Consider the following 23,735-nt stretch of genomic DNA (forward strand, 5'->3'; position numbering starts at 1 on the left):
GTAAGTATTTATTTGTCCTCTTCTATTCTATCCTACAAGATTCACAGAATCCCTATTCAGGATATTTATTACCAAATATTATAAGTTAACCTGTATATAATTCTGCATCCAGAGTTGTACAAAATGAGCGGTACCTGTAATTACTGTGGGTTTTGTCCTGGCACCACTCATTTTGGTTTGTAGTCCCTGGCATATGGAAAGAGTATGCCCTCAGCTAGAAAACACTGAGAATCTCTGTTGTAATACCTAACATGAGTAACATATTAAACCAGATAAAGGATACAGGGAGTCTTCAGGAGGCATATTCACTTCACCATAATAAATATATCGTAGCATAGATTCAAATGCTTGTTTGCTTGGCACCATCTCACCAATTGAAATATTAACTTGGCCATCTTCTGGCATAAAAGAACGAAACATGGCTTCAAAGTAACTGGGGGAAAAAGGAAGAAACAAATTGTGTCACTGGTTGGTTGTTCAACAAATAAAATAAAGGGAAGAGAATGAAATACTGGAGCATTTTTAAATGCTTCTTTAAAAATTTTGTTTCTCAAATGCAACCAATTTACAGTGTTTTTAAACTTACAAGGGTTTTATACAATATTATTCATACTCCCCATACAGATGGGAAGTTCAGAAACATGAATGAATGGATGGATGAATAAATAATAAATTTAAATAAATAAAATTATTCAACATTTCTTATCAAACATTTCTATTTTTCACTGTATTTTTAATGTATGGTACAGGAGGGCAGCCTGATATATATATCAATAAAAGTTCTGCATTCAAAATATTGAAGTCTCCTTCTGTTCAGAATAGCTGGGAATCATGCAAGCTTCCGCCTAATTTTTATCTTACAATAAAAAGAAGTCAGAATAACAAATTATATTTTAACATCTGTATAATTTTATATAATGGATTATTAAAATGTAAAACATACCTAGAGCGAGCTGCAAGAATAGCTTTATGAGCTGGTCTTGGATGACCATCTAATAGTAGAATGATATCACAGAATTCTAGACCAGCACCTTCCAAATAGGCTTTCATATCCTGAATCAATGACGTTCCTGCACAGGAACATAAAGATTTTCCCAAGACGTTAAAAATTATTGACTTAATTATACCAGAACAGCTAGAAATGATTTGCAATTATGTACAGTATCCACCTTTTCAGTGCAATATAATGCCATAGGAAGATCAATAGGAATTTTATAATATTTGATAATCTAAGGTACCAAATTCCCCAAGTCAAGTTACTAACTATAGACATGTTCACGTAGTTTTCTTGGCAACAATGTAGAACTGATTTGCAATTGCCTTCTACCAGGAAGATTTTTTTTCAATTTCTGTTTCCCTGAACCGTTTTTTTAAAGCCAAAGTAAGCTACAAGCTATTGTACTCTTTCTAAATTCTGAGACAACAAATTGACTAGCTAAGGAAAATAGTTAACAGATACGAATTACTGCACGGTAGAGTTACAAAGCTGATATACCTGGGGGAAGTTTGAAAATTTTTAATTGGCAAAATATTAATTACTTCTCATAGTGATAAGCTTTTTTTCATTCCAAGCAAACTGATCATAATCAGCAGTGTCAGAGATTAGCACATATACTTGGAAAATATAATTGGAGATATGAAAAACACATTTTCATTTTTTCCTCCTATAGAATGACTGAAGGATTGTCATTATCACCCTGCAAAATGCTGTGGCTTTAAATTTAAAGAGAACACCTTATCAGTTTTAGCAATAAGAGGCAGTTAGACAAGCAATGTACATGTAGGTGCTACTACAGGTATTCCTTAACTTATTACCATTTTTAAGGACAGTTTGAAGTTTCGATGGCACTGAAAAAAGTGAGTTATGTCTTCAAATTTATGGTCCTATAGTCCCATGATTGCAATTCAGGCACTTAGCAAGCAACTCACATTTACAACAGTTGCAGTGTTTTGCAGTCATCTTAACCCTTCCCAGCCGGATTCCGACAAGCAAAGTCAATGGGGGAAGTCAAATTCACTTAACAACTGCATGATTCACTTATCAGCCACATGATTTGCTAAACAACTGCGGTAACGTAAAATCAGGCCTGGTCACATGATGACTCACTTAATGACTGCATCACTTAGAGACCAAAATTGTGATGTCAATTATGGTCATAAGTCGAGGACTACCTATAGTATATAATGAATGTTGTTTAGGAATCTGAAACGTCTTGTCGACATGACATTAAGTCAAGTAAATAGACTCTGTCATTACCCTCCAATTTTTACTTCTGTAGAAAGAGGTTTGTAATAGGAAATAACCAATCCAGTAGTATTCTAAATCTTAGTAGGTAGAAAAAAGGGGTGGATGTTTTAATACATCTTAGAATGAATACTAAAGTTTAAGTAAAATAAAGAAAACTGAACATTTATGGATTTTAATTCTATCTTGTACTCCAGACTTCTATAATTTATACACAGACTGTAGCGTGCAAACAATAGTTCATTTTGGATGGAAGGTACATTACCAATATCAAGAGGCTGATCAGAATGTGTTCGAAATGGAGGTTGCTGTTTTCTTCGTACTATCTCTACTATCAAAGATGAAGAAAGGTGTTCAAATTCTTTCATCATTATTACCTGATTAAAGTGTGATTCTTTTACCACAAAATTCAGACAGTGTTCCTAAAAAACAAAAAGCATATGTGTGCATATGAGTACATATACATAGCCCTACACTGTAAAAAAATCATGTTTGGAACATTTTTTTCTACAATTTCAACCAATTGTAGAAAAATTCTACAATATAATAGAATAAAAATTCTACAATATAGTAAAGTATAAATGATCGATTTTGCAAGCATTACAGTTAACTCTGCAATATTTATAGAAGCTAATTCTGAAAGATTCAAATTCAGAAATTACACAGCTCTTTTCCTTTGATTCTTGCCAATGTTCTTTAACAGAGTCTCTCTACATAGGAAAAATATTGGCTTGCATACCTTCTCCTTTAGTTGCAACACCTACTTTTCTATTTTATTTAACCAATAGGATCAGGTCCATTTACTTTTTATTTTCCAATAGAGCTGAAATCTCCTTAAATAATTCAAGTTTGCATAGTTTACAGATACATGAACAATGGAAAAAAGCTGAAACACAGGCAAGAATGGGTGGTTTCATTCAAGAAAAGTACTTGAAAATTGATGGCCTGGTACCAGAATTTTCAAGTTAGTTTAAAATGAAACAGTTTTATATATGAAAATTCATTAATTCTACACGCACACGTGCATGTGCACACACACGCGCACACACCCACCCACCTTGGAAGTGGTTTGCCATTGCCTACTTCCTAACACTAACAGTCAGTGACTGACCCATGGTCATGCTGCTGGCTTTGTGCCCAAGGCAGAACTATAACTCACAAACTCCTGATTTCTAGCCAGTGCTTTAACCACAGGCTATAATTTTCCCAAAAACCTACCTTCAGCTGATCCAGCTGAAGTTTGTTTGCATTTTCACATACAACAAGTACATTCTGCAGATCTACTGAAGCCTCAATGTATTGGACACAGAGTTGTTCCAGTCTGGATAGTTTGAAGTTAAGTGCCAACTTGTACACATCCATGATGAGCAGAACATCTTGCACATGCCCTATGCAACAATAACAAAAAAATAAATTCATTGCACATATTGCAAAGAATGTGACAGGTGAGAAAGCAGGCAGGAAAGAAAATTATTTGATTCCCAATATTAATATTGCAATAATGAGGCTCTAAAGCAGACATGTCAAGCACAAGGACCGGGGGCCGGATGCGGCCCACGAAGTGGTTTCATGTGGCCTGTGAAGCCATCCTGGAAACAGTGAGGGAATGGCCCCCGCTGCCTTGGCCCTGGCCCAGGCTGACCGGGAGCCAATGTACAATTTTGTGATGGCCATCTATGCTGAAACGCATTCAGTCTTAGCTCCACAAGGCCATCTGGAAACAACGAGAAACTAGCCCCTGCCGCGTCGGCCACGCCCCCTGGGTGCATGCTGGGGAGGTGTCGCCCTTTGTGAGGAATGAAGAAATGGACCATGCCTCGGCGCTTGCTCCGGTCCCACCCCCTTCTGCCAGAGACCCTCAGATCTGTCCCACTCCTGCCCAGGCACCCACAGGCACCCTTGACGCGAACGATGTAGAGCTGGCCATGCCCACCAGTAGGCCACACCTACCAGTAGGCTGCACCCACCCTGGCCACGCACCCCCGCCCCCCCCGAAGGCAACCGCAATGCTGATGCGGCCCTCAATGAAATTGAGTTTGACATCCCTGCTCTAAAGGCCTATATTAAAATGCTATTAAAGCATGCATGTTCCTTTATGTTAAGAAATGCAATACAGAGCAATAAAATACAAAAAGATGAAAACATTGCGGTGGAAGACAAGAGATATTTGTATCACCCTGACTGCAATGGAACCTGCCTATTACAATTCTAAGTTGTGGCAGTCATTAATACTCACCTAATTGCCTCACTTAATGACCACAATCCCTGCATTCCCTGTTGTGGTCATTAAATGACAGTGCAGGTCATTAGTGTAGCACAGGGTATCTCATTGGGTGGTGGAGGCCCTCGGAGGCCAGGGTCTGCACTGCAGCATTTTTTGGTGCTCTCTCTAAACTCTTCTTGGATTTTTGGGTCCCTCTTGTCTCTGGGGGCTGGCTGAAAGATCTGCCTGCCAAAGGATTTCAGCTCCTCTCTGGCATTGGAAAGGATCTCCTTCAGCTCTGCTCCTGCACCACATCGAAGGAGTTCAGCTTTTCTCGATAGGCAGCTCTTTCAGCCAACCCCCAGAGGGAAGTCAGCAGAGAAGACTGCCGATGACAATCACATGAACGCATGGAGTTTGGCAACTTGTTTTAAGTCCGAACAGGTTGCCAAGGATCCTGATTGTGATCGTGTGACTGTGGGGATAAGGGTGCAACGTTTTGCAACATCTGGAAATGTTTTGTGGGTCATAAAGCATCCTTTCTGAGGCGTAATTCTGGACCACCATTAAACAAATGGTTGTAAGTCAAACACTATCTTTATTCTGATCAGTAGTAGTTCTCTAGATTCCTGGTCACAATAAAGATCTTGCAAGATGAATCTTTAAGCTGGACAGCTACTAGCTTAATCTAGAAACACTGGCCTATAAAGCACATGTTCTGGTACTGCATATAGCAGTGGTGGCAAACCTATGGCACGCGTCCCAGAGGCGGCACTCGGAGCACTCTCCGTGGGCACATGTGCCATTGCCCCAGCCTCACCTCCCCCCACAACTCCCTCACCAGCAGCCTCCCCGGAGGAGAATCGCCCCTGAGCGTGGCCCACACGGAGCAGCGCAGCCAAGGACATGGCAGCCAGGCAGCGTAGACAAGACTCTGCCCTCATGCCCCATCCTGCACAGTTGATGCTGTGGGGCGCAGGAAGAAGGCGTGGCCATGGAGCTGCTGGGCTGCCTGGGCGATCTACGGTGGGCCCTGGAGGCGGTGAGTGGCCCTGCGGGCAGGTGGAGTGGGCGACGGGGTGGGGGGCGGGGCAGGGGGTGGAGCAGGGGATGGAGCAGGGGGTGGAGCGGGGGCGGGGCCAGTTTTGGGGCACTCGGTCTCTAAAAGGTTCGCCATCACTGGCATATAGTCTTTTAAAAATTATTGTTTAAAAATCTGATCACAAAATTCTGCTCTGTAAGTAGGCTACTTGCTTGGGGAACACAAACAGGGAGGGATAATAAGAAGTGATAAAATAACTACTTTGCTCAAGCCTTTACCTAAACGCTTTTCCTGTTCAAGAGTATAATATAGGAAAGCACTTGGCTTATTATCTCCTGGACAGACATTGCGCTCCCCCTTTCTTTCCTTTTTCTTCTTCTTATTCCTTGGTATTCCATCTCCCTTTAAGCTCAAAGGCACAAATTCTCAACACATCTCAGCTGAGAATTCATAGCCTCAATATTCAGTCTGCTGCTGGAGGTTCTTAAATATTTTTAAGAACTTTGAGAATTTAAGGTTCTTAAATATTTCCTACAAATATTTCTTGTAATGTTAGGAAAAGGCACCTTTCCATGGGCAGCTATTACCCCCGATTGCTGAGGATCTCTAATGCACATTTTGCTCAAAGTTTCACAAATCATGTTGGGAACACGTCAGAAGCACAGCTGTATTCTGATCTTTTCTGCGACAGACAGGCATAAGCGTATTAAAATTTGCTGCAGATGGCGATCACATGAAATTTGCATCTGGTTTAGGTATCCTAAGCCTCTGTCATTAGTCACGTTAGTTGTTTTTTTTCTTTCTTAGAAAGATGAATTCCAGAAAGAGACAGAGAAAATATGCACTACTTTTCTTAGGAAGCAATTCTACTATTCTACCTTTGCGTGGGTATTTGATTTTGTCTGTGTAAAGGAACTGCATGAGCACTTCAAAGGGCTGAGCTTCTGCTTCCCGGATTGTCACTTCCAGCAGCGGCTGTAGGCGACCCATCTTTACATTGTTGCCTGCCATTTCCTTTTGGGGCATCTCTTGTCCTTCCTCATCAAGCTCTTGCTTAGATTTCTAATAAAGAGAAGGAAAAGTTAAGGCTAAGGTTATCTAAAAGTTAGGCTTATCTAAACTTTACAAAAATAAATAAACAAAAGTCAAGCCAAATAATGCTGCAAAATGAAGCAGTTACACGGTTGTTTATATAGCCCTGCATGTACATAAGTACTAAATAAATTTGCCATTATTTTTGCTTTACCTGGTTATTAAAATTAAGGTATATTCTAATACAAATGGCAAACTAAATCTAATGACAGTATATATTTTAAGATTTACCCAAATGTTACATCCTGCTGTAGGTATTGAAAAAAGAAATCGCCCATCGCTTCTAGATTACTTTTTAATTGAATGCCATTGGATTAATCATATGACAGGTTCGACTAGTTTAACATGAAAGCACCTATTTGCAGCTCTTTCCTTAATACCTAAATAATATTAGTGACTTGTGACCCTCCTATCCATTTGTTTCAAGTTAAGTATGTATCAAAATATACTGTGAATGGAGTTAATGACAGAACATAATCCTTAAACTTTAGCTAAACCATGGCAATGTTCTCTAGTTAATTCCAGTAGTAATATCCTTTGTTGTATGCTTGTTACAGTAATATATTGCTATAAACAAATCACAAACAAATGGCCTGATGGACTTATTCTTGGAGAGGAGAGCCGATTGCTACAAACAAACATATTTATTCTAACTTATTTTTATGGTTAAACATTCAACAATTTACATGTTGGCTTAATTTACCCCAGAAGATAAATTGGAAAATAGGGATCCAATAAGTATTTGTAATAAATCATACCTGTTTCAGCCTTTCTTTTGCCTGTGTAATTTTCTTCCTGAGCCATTTACAGCGAGCTGTGACAATAGCTGTATGCCCTCGGACCCTCTCTTCTTTCTGTCAGCAATAAGGAGACAGCATGGAAAAAGAATAGCAGGATTTTACTGATCACTGAACCCTAAAAAAATTCTTAGCCAGTTTTTGAGTAAAAAACATTGTTTATTTTTATTGAAAAAGACTGGTTACAATTATTAATTCACTATGAATGGTCATTTGGGCAGTCACTCATATAGGTTCTGTATCTGCACAAGATCTATTTTAGGAAGCTTCTACAACTGTGAAAAAAATCTGAAAGAGTATTCTCCCTATTTTCAAGAGGACTAATTCTATTCAGTTCTCATCTAATACAGCACCAATAAAATTGAAGCAAACTAGAGAAATGATGAATAAAAACCTGCAATGCAGTAGCCTGTGTGAACATAAAACCACTTGAACTCTAAACATATAGAGAAGCAATTTGCTTTTCTTTATGTTCTCTGATAATTATGGATAGGGGCTGAAAGAAAAATTCACTTTTTGAATTTCATCTGTGGATGAACAGATATTACAAAGCCAAGGAAATGAGTACTATATAGGCTGAGAGTATATAGCAAACCAATAAGACAGTTCATCTATGGTATGTATATAAGGAGTAACTATCTCATTGACATTCTTCTGGAATCAAGACTGATAATAACTATATTGGCACTGGAGAAGTATCTGTTCTTAAGGTTCTGAAAACCGCTGTCTTTAGCTGTTTGTTCATGTCTCAAAAGCAGAGATGACAATAAAACACATTTTTCACTTTCTCAGCTTTCTTTTAAGCATTAGAAGAAATTCCCTAATACAGGGATCCCCAACCCCTGGGCCACGCAAACAGCGGGCCAGCACGCATGTGCGCATGCAGCTCAACTTGCACAAGCATCGGGTCAACGTATGTACACATGCACATAGCTCAACTTGCATAAGTTGAGCTGTATGCGCATGCATATGCCGTCAGCCTGACACTCGCACATGTTGAGCTGTGCACACGTGTGCACTGGCCTGCTCTTCCTCCCAGCCAGGCTGCCAAGCCGCAAAGGTTGGGGATCACAGGAGCTGTGAAGAAATAGAACAGACTGTTTTAGTTGTGAACTCAGGTTCACTACATGCATTTTAGCAGAAATTAGAAGTCTGTCTGTTTGGTATGCCATTGTAACATTTTGCATGATAAATCTTACACTGATCAAGAACTTGTAGGTGATCTCTAAGATTAAATATCAACACTGACTTTATGTTTCTATATCACACTGGAATTTATACCACCAATTCGTTCTTGCTCTCCAATGTTATTACACACTTGCATAGACTAAGTACAGTGCAACTTTTCTTTATCAAAATAATAGGGAAATCAAACACAGCATGGCCTCTGGAAATCTTTTCAAGCCCCTTATCAGCAGTTAATACAACCATATTGACAAATAACAAACAAAGTACATAGTATATAGATAATGGATCATGTAAACATATATTTACTGTGGAAAAATCTTTTCAGTCATGTTATTAGAATTCACTTACCTCCCCAAGTACAAATTCTAGATCACTGAACTGCCTGTTTTCCCATAGTCTTCCATAGTCATCATGTAAAGTACATTTTGGATAACAAGAAAACTGAAATCAAGAGTTATTGCTATGTTACAATCTGAAATGGGAAGTTTTATTGCTACGAATCATAGTTTGGCATGAACAGATTACATAAGTGTTATTAACTTTTTATGTCATTGAACCAATATAATGCTTCATTATTTAGAAGATTTAACTCCATTTGCTCTACAGCATTTTCATAAGAAATATTAGAATGAAAAACTTTAACCTAATTAATTTATGCCTACAGGAAATGTTATGCAGAATACAGAAAATGGGCAATAAATAGTATAAGAAAGAAACTAATGGTATGAGATAAGATAAAGGAAAGGAAATAGTAGTGTAGGTGGTTTCTTGAAACACAACCATAAGGAGGCAACTCTACATGGAAAACCTATATATATGAAATATTAGAAATTTACAGTACAAACTGTTCAGAAGACCCAGGAATAAAATTAGAGAGCTTGCAATGTCAGAAACTACTCAATTTTACACAAAAAGAAAAATGGTCTGAAAAGTGGTGGGAGAACACAAGTTCAAATATGAAATCACATCAGCTGGATTCTAAATTTCTGTGAATGAAAATAACTCTGCTAGATCTTGATGCTTCCTTAGTGTAATAACTTTACACTTTAACTTGTTTCTGTGAAAAGTTAACATTGCTCTCAACCTGTGCATCAGATCTCAACTAGCTAAAGATAGAAGGAAACATTTCCATTATATTCCATAAAAAAGAATTTGTAATATTTTTATATCTCCCTACAACTCAATATAAGGTGTAGCAGTCTCTTCCTGATCAAAGGGCAATGCTCCAAAACAGAATTCTATGAAGACAATATTAATAGTGCTGACATTATTTGATTTATTATTATTATTATTTCTATGAGGCAAATACTAAACACTAAAAAATATTTTAAAAGTTGTTCACTGTTAAAATTTAAAGTAATAAGCCTTATCTTTTTATATTAATTGATGACCAATGCTTTCAATATATTACCTGAAATCTATACATTTCTCCACTTCTGATGTTATTGTCCACTGTCCCGCCAAAGATATACATGGCATCACAGATAACAGCTGCAGCATGGAAGAGTCTTCCAGTTGGTAACTAGAAACAAAGAATGCAAAATATTCCCTTTACAAATATTACAGTGCACAACCTCAAACTCAATTTTCTTCACTGGTGCTCTGTAACTAATATTTTCTGGCTGTAAAATCAAATTTTCAAGGCCTAAGATTCAACACAACTGTGTGGGAAATACAGCACATATGATGAGCCACTATCACATATAGTTATACTATTTACTGGTTAGTTCATACTTTAAAAGGATAGTGTCTTTTTAATACAGTAAAAAAAAAACAGGGAAAATTGTCAGATCCCTTAATATCTTACTAGTCATAAGAAAAGAGTAGATATATCCCCTATAGGTGAAGCTCTCACTTTGTTTACCACTTCACAATGCTCCACCTCTCATCAATAGTCTAGCTGTGATTTAAATGCCCTTTTTATCCAGGAACAGACCCAATCAAACACATATACACTCCACACATTGGATAGCATCCATTTCCTTAATGGATCTGAGAAGCTTACAAAAGTGCAATAAAACAAACATTAAAACAAGACATAAAAAACTAAACTAAAAATTTAACATATTCAGCATTAAAACTCTAAAATGTTAAAGGGCCTGAGTGAATACTTTTATTCCCTTCCTAAGCTGTAACATAATCTTTTTTCAATTCTAGTGGTAATTTGTTCCATGTTTAATAACAGCATTTATACTATTTTTATTATTTCTTTTTCCTTATAATTCTTTCTCTCATATAGGAAATCTATTTGTTAAATCAGAGATTTTGCAAAGATAATTAAAGGCAATTAATTATATTCTTACCTCACTATCTGGACTTGGATGGATAACTTCCCATGTCTGAGAGTCAACATCATAGCAATGAAGTTCATTAGGCAATGTATTGTCTGCAGCACCACCAAACACATATAGATGGCGATCAAAAGCAACCATTGTGTGACCATATCTCCTTTGGGGAGGAGGTGGAGACCCCCGCAGTAAGTGTTCGGTAGGGATTCGTGTCCAACTGATATTTTAAAAAACAAACAGTATTTATTAATTGAATTTTTAGAGTTTCATTTTCTAAACCAGGAATACACTAAGCTACATCCAGGCCCAACAACTCCTCCAACAATTGTCACGCTTCACAGAAAGGAAAATTATTATAATAATGATTTTATAATTATTATAAAATTATAATGATTAAATATTTGAATAATAATTAACTGTAAAGCTAAATCCATGTAGGTCTATTGCTTTAATATATATAACAACAGAAATACAGAAGTAATCAGTATTACTTCAAGTAAACTAAATTCTATAGTCTACTCCTGTGACCCAGTTTGATATTGCAGTTAAGCCACTGGACTGGAAGCTGGGAGACTGAGTTCTAGTCCCACAGAAGCACAAAGGCAGATGGGCGACCTTGGGCCTGTCACTCTCTCACACCCTAGGACAGTGGTGGCGAACCTATGGCACAGGTGCCAGAGGCAGCACTCAGAGCCCTCTCTGTGGGCACGTGCGCCATCGCCCGAGTCCTAGGCCTTCAGCTGGGTTTTATAAAACCTTTTCGCTTTAGGCCTCCGCTGCCGTGTGCAAAAAAAAAAAGGTTCAATCAGTCAATTTCAACTTCTCGCGGGAAAAAAAAAGATCTTGCAAAGTTGAAATTGATTGATTGAACTTTTTAGTCCTACCCAGTCTGCCGTTACCACCACGGCCACGCCCAGCCAATGGGCCATGCCCAGCCAATGGGCCATGCCCAGCCAATGGGCCATGCCCAGCCAATGGGCCACGCCCAGCCAATGGGCCACACCCACCCGGCACTCGACGATGCATAAGTGGGTTTTGGGTTGCAATTTGGGCACTCGGTCTCTAAAAGGTTCACCATCACTGCCCTAGGAAGAAAGCAATGGCAAGCTACTTCCAAAAACTCTTGCCAAGAAAAGTGCAGGGGATTGTCCAGGCAGTCATCAGGAGTCAAAAACAAAATTGAAGGCACACGCACACAAACCTCAGAGCCCTCTCCTGGTTTTCATTTTCAGTAGCATTTTCTTCAATGTTTCCATTGAACTTTATTTCCCTCAAAACTGACAATTTTCTCCTGGCATACCTTATAGAAATGTATTTATTTATTAGACATATTTCTATGCTACTGCAATAAAAATGACTCTTGGCATATTACAAAGAAAAAAAATATAATGTAAGATATAGAACAAAAATAAAAACATAATGGCATTACAACAATAAAAAGATGTTAGAATAAAAAGATGGCAACATCAGATAAAATCAGAGGAATGCTTTCCAAATCAATTTTCAAGAACTTCTGAATTTAAATTACAGTAAACATTTCTATAGATATATCTATGATACTCATTCATAAACTTATTTGATTTTGCTCAGTTATATTTCATACATACATTTTTTCTTTGAATTCGAACTGGAAAAGGTTATTGGTAATCTTTGCTCCACTCTGGCCAGAAAAAACAAACATCCTCTCTTTGCAGACAGCTACAGGAAAATTACAGCATGAAGGGGGAATCTCACCAGTCTGTTTAATCTGAAAATAAATTGCAAATGTCTTGTGTTGAAACCTGCAATCTCAGTATTTCTCTAGATCTATATATTATAGAATCATTGTTACTTTGAAGACTGAAATGTATTGTGATTTGTTCATACTATCAAAAAATAAACAGGAACTAAACTTTTTAAATCCAGGTACTGAAAGCTCAACTACATGGGTTACATATCTGTGTACCCTTGCCAAAAGTAAAAATACATTTAATAAGCCTATGCCTAAAAATAAGGATTTCAATCTTAGTTACCCTAGGTTAAAATCCAGCAGGAACAATATATTTTAAATATAAAGAATTGCACACAGTTAGCACTACACAGCCAATACTTTGTTCAAATGTGTTTCGAAAATAGTGACAATTGTTGAATTAGAAATATCTATTTCCCTCTCTCCCATCCATCTCCAATTAGATTAACCTCAACTCTCACTGAGGAATTATATTTTAACTCAATATTTAACAATATTAAAATATTAATAGTCAGTTTTCTTACCTCTTCCCAACACGTTAAATCTCTGTCTTGTAAATTAATAGTCCACATATCATTTAATCTGTATTGAAGGAAAATACACCTTTTAATATACTTTTAGGAATGTAACAATAACAGCACAATCTATTTTATCTGAGGGAAAATTTCCAATCCAAGGCCCTAAGAGATATTAGAACTGAATATACATTACAAGTTCCCTAACAGCTCAAAATGACAAAAGCCAAACTTCAGTAATCCCAAGGAAACTGTGGGATTTGGGGGCCAAAAGGAGTACAATGTGCAGCCTATAATCCCTGTCATTCATCTTCACTATAAGCAATTGTGATAGCCTTAGTTCCAAGACATAACGCCTGGATTTTGTGTCAAAGATTATTTCCCATCTTCTCTCCCGTACAGGGAAATTAATCCATGGAAAATCTGAAGGAGCTTTTTGAAAGAGGTTCTATTTTTTAATGTAAGGAATTGATTCCAAACTCCTAAAATATGTTCAAACATTTAAAATTCAATTATCTATATTTTTAATAACCCTCCGAGAATTTCTTTTGGATTAGGAAAGAATTATACTGGAGAGACAAGCAACTATCAGAAGTTGGGGAGACAGTAAAGAATTTATTATAGTCTTTAGAAATAACTTTGGCTACATATTATATATTATTACTAATTAATTTTCTCGAGAAGAGAGGTTCCAGAAAATGGAAACAAATTTTTCCAATGAAGAAAGATATGTTAGAACAACAAAGTTTATATAATTTATTTCATTTAAATTCCTTGATAAATTGCAAACAGATTAGGCCTTAATTATCAGTTTCTGAATATCATAATAAAACAACAGTAAATTAAAATACTAATAAAGGCATGTAAGTAAATCTATCTTTATCCTATCATATCAAGAGTCTTAAAAATGAATGGTTTTATAATTATTAATAAAAATAATCATAGCCTCAGACAAATAATGTATCTTACCGTGCATTTCCATCATATCCTGCAAAGATCCACAGTTTATCACTATAGACGGTTGCACCATGAGCTGACCGGGCAACTGGTAATCTAAAATAAAGACAAATTTACTAGTACCTTAACTGCTAATACAATTACACAAGCATGATAAAAGGCTGATTATTACATACCTAAATGAATGAATACTATCAAAATGTAACTATTTGGGGAATAGCTAAGTTTAGTACAGAACACCATATACTTTTTTGGCTACATGCTACAAGAACTTTTTACTGGAATACAATAAGTTTGGGCAAACCTACATAATATCTCTGATCTGGATGCTATGTATTAGATTTGATGATGCTATGTATTAGATTTGATATGTTTTACCTGTTTTACCTTACTATTCTTCTAATTTTATGTTAGCTGGCCAGAATTGCTTTGGATGGATGGAGAGATAGATGGATGAATAAATAATTTAGATCTCTAGATTTTGGTACTTGTAGTTTAATGAGAGCAGAAACAAACCAACACATTAAAAACTTCAGATCCTTCCTCAGGCTAAGCAAAGTGTAATTCAGTTACAGTTGCTTGTCAAGAAAAAAAAGCAACAGTTAATTGAATGTTTTTCTTTCTACATTACTGAAGTCAAATATAGAAGCAAGGTTTTAGGTTTACCTAAATCAAGAGCTGGCACATTTTAACAGCCTATTTTTTTTTTTTAGTTTTAGTTTGATTTGGGATCCTGACTAAATAAAAGCAATTGTTCTTTATTTAGCATTATCTGCAAAACCAGTCACTGATTCCTGCCTTTTACTGATTTTTTTTTTTTTTTGGGGGGGGGGGGCAAAAGAATTGAAAGACTGCTACCATAGTGAGTTTAATGTTATTACTGTTTATCAACTGACAAGGCCAAAATTTTGAAATCTCTAGACACTTTGCAGCCTTCATAATTATATACAAAATTACTACTCTGAGTGCTGTTCTATACTTTTTACAGGTTTATGTAGTAATACATACACTCTTACCTTCCTTCAATCTTCCATTCAGTCCATTGGCCTGTTGCAAGTTTATATTCAAAAAGATCATTTTTGTTCTTCAGGTTGGAATTGGAATATATATCTCCAGTGTAGCCACCTACATAATAATGTTATTATAAAAGAGACAGTTTGCATAATTTTATAAGTTATTACTTACAACAGGGCAATAAATATAGTTACCAAATATAGTTACCAAAAGCAAACCAATTAATGCTTTTATAGTTCATAAAAACATACATGATATTCAGAACTTGTCATGTCTATATTGTGTTAACTTATACTGATTTTTTATTTACTGGTATGTTTTGCATTATGTCTGATTCCTGCACTGTTTTCCTACTGTCAGTTTTTAAGCTTATCTTGTTCCATATTGTTTTCAGACCTTATTGACATTCATGAAAGTATTCAATGATAACATTTATCAATTATTTTTTGTCAGTGCTATATACGTTTGTTGTTAACTCCTCATGTTAATTCACCAATATTCCAAATTATGCATAGAACCCGATTTAGTGTTCAGATAACTCACCAAATACAAACATGCTGCTTCCATAAACTACTGCTGAATGGTGATACCTTGGTGCTGGTGGGGTCCCAGTAGTAAAAGCCCTATGCAGGACAACACACAACAGTACGTTGAAATAAAAAAAAATAGATTTAATTAATATGGTACTTTAATGAAAAAACATGTAAATGTTGATTGTGTGTATTTTTAAGTTAATGTCTTTCATAGCAAAAGTGGCCAAAACAAAACAATTATAGATCAGCAAGGGTTTTCAGATTGCCTGCCATATAACAAAAAAGTTCTTTGGAGGTCCTATATTTACATCCAAGAACAAAGGAAATATTTTCAATTAACAACACTAATAATATTTTTGAAAGATGAAAGGCAGTCTGTATGAAGCACATATTTTTAAAATATTAAAGCTGTTGTGCTTTTTTCCAAATGACTGTAGCTCCTTTGGAAGCCACCTCCAACTGTCTACAAAAGGGCACAGGTGTAGATACTTTGCTTTGCATGTTTTCCAGCTCTACTAAAATAATTTTACTGGGCTAGGAATAAGATAGTTAAGTAGGTAGGTAGGTAGGTAGGTAGAGCACTGTATTTCATATTTAAATTAGCAACATTCTTACATATTTTATGAATTTGCCAGTTATATGTAATTGCTCCTCTATATCAGGGGTGTTAAACTGCCGGCCTGTGGGCTGAATGCATTATAGTGACACCGCGCCCATCCCATTGCCGGCAATGGCAAAAAAGTCGCGATATGTCGCGACACATCACGTGACGTTGCGAGTTTGACACCCCTGCTTGTATAATCTATGAACATCTTAAATATTTGTTCAGAAGAAATTTGGGCACTTGATAAAATTCTGTGATAGTATATTTTATCATTTTACTATTATAAAACATACAATCCTGAATATATTTAGTTACAAGAAACTATAGTAAATGTATTTAAAGTTACATGCTCATTCTGTAAATCTTTTTAAAAGTTCAAAATTGTTTTTCTCTTTCTAACATGCCTTTAACTTATTTTGACTCCAAATCAGAACACAACAATAAAGTATATTGCCATCATGAAAAATAAATAATTTCTCATTTTATCAAATATTCAGAAGCTCTAATTCATTCAAATATTGGTAATATGGGACATTTATTAAAAATAGAAATGTACCTGCACCAAGAACAGTCCTTCACATCAAATCTTAACAGGTCATTCAACATAGTTTTTCTTCAAAGTAAGGAAAGCAATATATAAATGTATATTCAGAAGCCACAAAAATATTATTAAAGAATCTTCATAGATGAAAGAAATTTACTCAGCTAAAATCTACTTATTATTTGGTTTCTAACCATTTTTAAATCAAATGAAAAACAGTAACCTCTTTAACAATTATATTAGGATAAATTTTACAAATAAATATAACGGAAACAGAATACCGTAAATATTTATAACTTAAAACTTTGCTTGTTCATACTTGTTTTGTAAATGCCTCAAGCAAATGTCTTATTTATGCTTTTAATAATTTGTTTGAAAATGACACAATACTGACTCAGTAAAGACTATACATTTTTGGTAATAACACTACAATTCCCTTCTTTGAAATCTGTAATGGTAGAATGACATAAACCCCTTTTTATTAAAATTTATCTTAGTATCTTCAAATGTCATATTTTCAGGGCTAACAAAAGTTCTTTCATTTGCAAATTATATAGGAATTATTTTTACAGCAATCATAAAAGCAATCACTGTGCACTAGACAAAGTAAAGCATATTCAAAGTAGATGCAAATAAAATTGCTATTGCACTGTCCCTTCCCATAGGGATGACCTCAGAAATTTTATATATGTTGGTAAATCCTTAAGCATGCATTTTCTGAAACAAAATATATATTCTAGCTAAAGATCTATTACTGTCATGTTGAATGGAGACATTTCCAATTTAAGTGGAAACTCAGACAGATAGACTGTTCATATTCTACTAGACTGACTGACCGTCTTGGATATTCCTGTCACAATTTTTAGCTTACATATTACATCGATATATTGGATATGATCACAATTTCCAGTCAGTTGAATTATATTCACATTTTTTCAAGACCTTGAAAACTTGGTTCCTGTGCCTAAAACCTGGGCCCTGGGCATGATAGAGCCTGTCTAGTGGCTGTGTGGATGACTGGTTTATTTTTCATATTGTGCATTTTATGTATTTTACTGCAAGCTGCATATAGAGTCACATTAAAGTGAGATGGTTTGTCCCAGTCTTTTCTTGAGGAGAAAGATTGGGGGGAAGGTGGAAGGAAAAGCCAGGAGGCTTATAGTTGTACTCATTACTTTTGGTACTCCATGGCACTCTTCAAGGGAAGAGAGTTAGGCATTCCAAGGCGATCATCACTGCCTTTGGCCCCTTAAGTGTTTTCCTAAAGAGAAAGTCATGGAGCAGGCAAAATGGAGCTAACACATCTCAAACAGGGGAGAGAAACCTCTGCACCCAGATGTCTATGGAGATTCTCAGTCATCCAGGTCTTCAAAGAAAAACAAGAAGGTCCAGTTGCCTCATGAAATCCTTTGGGATTCTGTAGCCAGAGGATCCAGAGATTCCCATCCCAGTTTTAAGTGGTTAGAAATACTCTTGCAAATTACTCAAGTCCAGTTTGCCTTTTTATGCCCACACTCTTTTTTTTTTTAATATGCAGTGAGAAAAGAAAGTGCTCTGCCTAGCAATATTTTCATGACAGGCAATATTTAAGAGGAACCTCCATCACTGTAAACATTCCAGTTTCCTTTGCTTCTTTCTTTTCTTTCTCACGGTAAGAATTGCATAATGGACATTATTTCCTAAATAATCCTTCTTACTCCCATCACAATCTCTGCATCCTCATCTTTAGAAAACCTTGTCTGGGAAAAACTATGTGTGCTCTTATTAAAGCCAGCCATGTTAGGGAGCGGGGAAGCGCAAAAGGAGCCAGCATTTGTTTTGCGTGGAGGGACAGGATGGGCTACAACCAAAGGGAGGAACGTAGGGAGACTCACCCGTTATCCCCACCAAAGACGTAGATGGCATCTCGATAAGCGACCACGGTGTGCTTGCTACGACTGGAAAGAAAAGAGAAGACAACCTCGGTTTACATCCCTTCCCTAAACCGACCTCCGGTCCGGCATTTCGTCGGTGGCTCCTACACGTTGTTCAGCCCCACACCAAGCCGAGCCCCCCGCAGACCCCAGAGACGCCTCACCGAGCCCCGACGAACTCATCGCAGGGCGGGAGGCGGCGCCACCGGTGCACCGTCTCGAAAGGCCCGAAGTTCAAAGTCAGGTATTCGACACTGTCGGAGCAGCTATGATCAAAATCTACGCTGGGCGCCACCTTGGACCGCCCGCCAGAGTTGGCCTCAGCCGCCATGGCCCGGCTTTTGCTGCCGAAGACATCGACCAAGACCGAACGTCGACTACAATTCCCGACATCCCACGGTCCCGCCGAGACCGTTTCTTATTCGGAAATCCGACTACAATTCCCAGCATGCCACATGCTTCCTGGAGTAGCATTTTCAAGGGTGATCATTTCATTTTATAGCTTGTATTCGAACTATACATGGTTCTGATCATTGAGTCGCATACACTCTTTCGAAGTACGTGTTTCAATTATGCTGTAACGTGGCAACGGCAGCCAAACGTTCAAGACAAAAAAAAAAAAAGCTTGTGAACTATATATTAAAATTGTGATTCAGGCAGCCTAGGATGAACGTATAAAGTAATGATCAGTCATTTCAATATTAATTAAGACATAGCATTTTGTTAAACAGGAGGGGGAAAACTATAAGCCATTAGAAACAATTCAGTTTCTCAACTTTTCTAAAAGATGTCAAAGACCATGTTGAATGTGAAAAGACATCAAACTTAGTTAAGCAACTATTGTTTGCCTTTTCAATTGAAGGCAATTAAAGGACAATTTGAACAGAAATTAAAGGGAATGATCAAAAGTAAGATAATTAATTTATCTATTAGTTTTGACTGATCTGTCTTCCTCTACATTTTTTTTACAACACGAGTGCCTACTACTTTTCACTACAAAGTATGGTGAATGTATTCAGCATGGACACGCACTTAAGTGTCCATACCTCCAAGATCCCTTCAAACTTTATTATTATTATTTGTGTAACTTTCTTCAAGAAAACAAGATGGGATTTGCTAGAACCCTTGATAATTCTCAAAAAATGTACATTCAAGAATTTCATATTTTGTATCAATAAGGTATATATGCCCAAGGATATGTTTTCCCAGGAATGTTTTTCATCTAACAGTAGTAAAGTAAAACTATGAATAAAATAGGGCAGAAAGTGATAAAAACCAAGTTGACACTAGACGTTGCAATCAATATTGTGCTGTTTGCTTACATACTTATATTTTTCTATATAGGTCTGTAAGCTAGTCTTGATCCTTACTGATAGCTGTCAAATCATCTTATTTTAAGTATACATTCTGTAGATACTTTTATTTTATATAAAGACTTTATACACAGCTATCCTTAAAAGTCTATTTATGCATGAAACAACCTATGGGACAAAAATTGCAGACTTCTCAACTCAGAAGCACTATAGAACTCAGAAGGAATAAATGTATTCACCCACAAATTGTTTTAATATGACAACTCAATTAGCAGCATAGGAAACTGACAAGGCATCAAGTTACAAAGTACATGTAAAAGACAACCAAATACTCAAAGAGCTGGGGAGTTTCACTTTACTGGGTATGTAGAAACAGATAGTTAAATAGTTGTTTCTTGATCACCTGAATCAATGATGTAGTCTTATGAACGGAGCAGCCATTTTTTCTCATAATTTAAACACATAAATGTACAGGTATGATCTTTGCATATAGAATAAAGGGCAATGTTTGTACATTTATAGTATCTAAAATTACTTTTGATCTTATGAAATATTTGCTCTGTGTATATGAAATCAAGAATTTCCCTTAAACAATATAGTTTATTAATTTTAAAAAAGGGGAAGCTGCTTGCATTTTCTTGATTAAAGTTTGATGTAGTTATTCAAGTATCCAGTATATATTATAGCAATAATAATGAGGTAGTCTTATGTCCATTTTAGTAAATAAAGGTACTTAATAAATAAAAGAATTTTTTATATTAGTAAGGTTAAATGATAAATATGAAACTTGTTCAGCTATCCTTAATGATTTTAATGTCATAATAAAGATATACTTTTATGTACTTCAGATCTAAGATGAAAAGTTATTTTTACTATTCTTTTATTTAAAATAGGTGTTATTTATGGATATACTTTTGAAATCCTGAAAGTTAGGGAATAACAGGGCAGACGATTTTAAATGGAAAAGATTTTATAATACTTGGACTTTTGCATTACAAATTCCCAAGTTGTCCACTTTGAGACGAAAAAAGCTTAAGGTATCTATTTTATCTATTTGACCAAATATTTTGCTGAGAGAATAGAAACAAAAAATTAATAAGTTATGTCATAGTTTTTTGGAAATGTCCTATAAAAAAAAAGTATCAGCACATCAGATAAATTATTACTTGCCTAAAATAAAATATTCCAAATTTAGTTTGAAGTTAAAAGGGGATTTCTAAATTATCATTATAACTAACATTTCCAATCAAGCTAAAAGGGTTCTAATTCAAGTGATAATGGACAAGAATTCTCATTCAATGTCCACATAAAAATATATTAGCAATTTAATTATATTAAACATCCTAAAGCAGAAATCATTAAAGAAACTTTCTTAGAACTAAATTTATGGTATGCTAAAATTTAGTTTCTGTTAGATTTACTTCATTCATACGAGGGAAATACTTAGATACTTTCATACATATTATCTTTCTCAAGGAAGTCAGGGATATACTATCTGTAACTCTGTGCAAGTCCTAGCTTTTTGATGAGCCAGAAATACTCATGTAATTGGCATTTCACAGAAATAAATTTCTTATAGTATTACACTTCAAGCAGTTTGAAATCAACATAGATTAATTAATGTTACACATTAACCAGAAAGTTGCATTCCAAATTTATACAGAAATACAGCATTCTAAGTGGATACCATTTTCTTTTCTGAATTTTAAAAAGACAATACCAATTTATGTTTGAATACTTTTATTTCATTTCCCATAAAAGGGAGAAAAAGGCAAAAAGGTGTTGGGAGATGCATTGGTATCCTAATTTTTAGAGTAACCAGCAATATTAATTTTACTACCCTATAAAAAATATTTCTACTAATTTGTGAACTATGGTTTAGCCAGTTGTATAATCCTGTGTGAACAAAGCAAACAGTTTTGGAGAAATGGATTCAAGAAGTAAATAAACAAGTTAAAAACAATCAGTTCATATAAAAAAGTTTGGTTTCTAAACAAAAGTCATCAGTAACCACAGGAACTGAGTTTTAATGTAGCAATTCTGCTCAATATGGGTTCATGATAGTTTTATTACAGAATTATGAAATGTTAGAACCCCAAGGGTTTTCTATAAATGGAAACAAGTTAACATTTTTATTTTTCAGGTTTTAATTCAAAGTATTGGACTGCAAGCAGATTCCATTTCATTCCAAATGTCTATATCAAAAAATGTCATCTGGTTAGATCAAGATAATATACCCTGCGTAACAAAAGTGTGAAGCGGGACAAACTTCCAATTTCTAGATAAACAAGCTAGTGATAACAGCTCCTTCCTCATTTCATTAAACTGTGCTGTAAAACTGTCAGTGAAGTGCCTTTTCAGTAGAGGAAAACCTTTTAGAGCCAAACTGGAAAGTTTATCAGAAGAATAGTGTTCCCATTGTGCGAATTCAATATGCGAAACTCCATGCATATTTGCCTTTTGTCGCCTTCTAAATCACAAGCAGTACTTCCAAATAAAGATTAATCATATTTGTAATATTTTGTGAATAAAGGAAGTATTCCCTGTTTAGGTCAAAAATGTGAACTAAACCAGAAAATGTTGCCTAGATTTTATCAAGATACTCTGGATTTATATGCCAATGGTCTGAAGAACTCTTCTTTCATTTTCATTCAGATGGTCTGAGAACATTGCATAGCAAGGCTGCTGGGCAAACTGGCTTAAAAATTCTGTAAGATAAGCCTAGGAGAAAGAGAAATACATTGTTAATACCTGAATAGAAGAGAAATACATGGTTAATAATTAATTGAAAAAAATCATCATTAATCCAGGGTAATGGAGTTGTAGTTTTTATTAAAGTTGTCAAGGATTTGTGAAATAACTTACAAAGCAGAATCAAAATATGGGTTTAACATTTGTTCAAGAATGACTACAGAATTTTTGCAACAAACTTTTTTTTAGTTTGGGATTAAGGTTAATTGATTGATTAATTGACTAATCTCAATCACCAGCATATCTGCTTATTCAATACAGGTAGTCCTTTACTTTCGACCGCAATTAAGCCCAAAATTTATGCTGCTAAGTGATACATTTGTTAAGTGAATTTCACTCCATTTTACAACTTTTCTTACCACAGTTGTTAAGTGAATCGCTGCAGTTGTTAAATTAGAAACCCAGTTGTTAAGTGAATCTGGTTTCCCCATTGACTTTGCCTGTCAGAAGGTCACAAAAGTTGATCACATGACCCTGGGACACTGCAAACATGATAAATATGAGTCAGCTGCCAAGCATCTGAATTTTGATCATGTGACCATGAGGATGCTGCAACAGTCTTTAGTGTGAAAAACAGTTATACATCATTTTTCCAGTGCTGTTGTAACTTTGAACAGTCACTAAATGAACTGTTGTAAATTGAGGACTATCTGTAATGCAAAGCATATTTATTCTGAATTTCATTAGAAACTCAGTTCAAATTGTGCCCAGGATTATAGCTTTAATTTCAGTCATGTGTGTACGAAAACTATGGTGTCAAGAGATCAATCTCATCAGCTTTGGAATAATGTTAACTGTTAGTCTATTTCCTGTTGTAATTCAAAGAAAGATTACATTTCAGAAGAACACTTATTTCTGGTTAATTTATATAGGGAATGGAAAATTCTTTTCCATAGTATTGTTCTTGGAGGCAAGTCATGAATAACAAGATATTTTCTTGTTCATGTGTTTTTTTTTCTGGATTCTCTTTCCAAATCATTTACTAGAACACTGCTATGATGTCCTATTTG

At 35.6% G+C, this 23,735-nt stretch overlaps 2 protein-coding genes across 2 annotated transcripts in view; both read right to left on the minus strand.

Moving 5' to 3' along the window:
• Window positions 1–19,027, minus strand: part of LZTR1 (leucine zipper like transcription regulator 1) — a 24,233-nt gene extending 5,206 nt beyond the window's left edge. The window contains exons 1-17 of the mRNA XM_015815577.1: window positions 18,826–19,027; window positions 18,623–18,685; window positions 16,764–16,820; window positions 15,614–15,693; window positions 15,073–15,181; window positions 14,069–14,152; window positions 13,109–13,166; window positions 12,463–12,602; window positions 10,871–11,072; window positions 9,979–10,089; window positions 8,916–9,008; window positions 7,341–7,436; window positions 6,369–6,552; window positions 3,464–3,633; window positions 2,511–2,667; window positions 944–1,070; window positions 284–433 (exon numbers count right to left, since the gene is read on the minus strand). Of these exons, the coding sequence (XP_015671063.1) occupies window positions 284–433; window positions 944–1,070; window positions 2,511–2,667; window positions 3,464–3,633; window positions 6,369–6,552; window positions 7,341–7,436; window positions 8,916–9,008; window positions 9,979–10,089; window positions 10,871–11,072; window positions 12,463–12,602; window positions 13,109–13,166; window positions 14,069–14,152; window positions 15,073–15,181; window positions 15,614–15,693; window positions 16,764–16,820; window positions 18,623–18,685; window positions 18,826–18,992 (2,048 nt within the window). The 5' untranslated portion in view covers window positions 18,993–19,027. The remainder of the gene's footprint in view (window positions 1–283; window positions 434–943; window positions 1,071–2,510; window positions 2,668–3,463; window positions 3,634–6,368; window positions 6,553–7,340; window positions 7,437–8,915; window positions 9,009–9,978; window positions 10,090–10,870; window positions 11,073–12,462; window positions 12,603–13,108; window positions 13,167–14,068; window positions 14,153–15,072; window positions 15,182–15,613; window positions 15,694–16,763; window positions 16,821–18,622; window positions 18,686–18,825) is intronic.
• A 2,284-nt stretch (window positions 19,028–21,311) lies between these two features.
• The window catches only part of IPO9 (importin 9), a 39,030-nt gene continuing 36,606 nt past the window's right edge, over window positions 21,312–23,735 (minus strand). Inside the window, exon 24 of the mRNA XM_015815586.1 lies at window positions 21,312–22,695. Coding sequence (XP_015671072.1) covers window positions 22,585–22,695 — 111 coding nt within the window. The 3' untranslated portion in view covers window positions 21,312–22,584. The remainder of the gene's footprint in view (window positions 22,696–23,735) is intronic.

This window comes from Protobothrops mucrosquamatus, unplaced genomic scaffold, assembly GCF_001527695.2.
Source record: "Protobothrops mucrosquamatus isolate PMUCROS unplaced genomic scaffold, P.Mucros_1.0 scaffold351, whole genome shotgun sequence".
Classification (NCBI taxonomy): Eukaryota; Metazoa; Chordata; class Lepidosauria; order Squamata; family Viperidae; genus Protobothrops; species Protobothrops mucrosquamatus.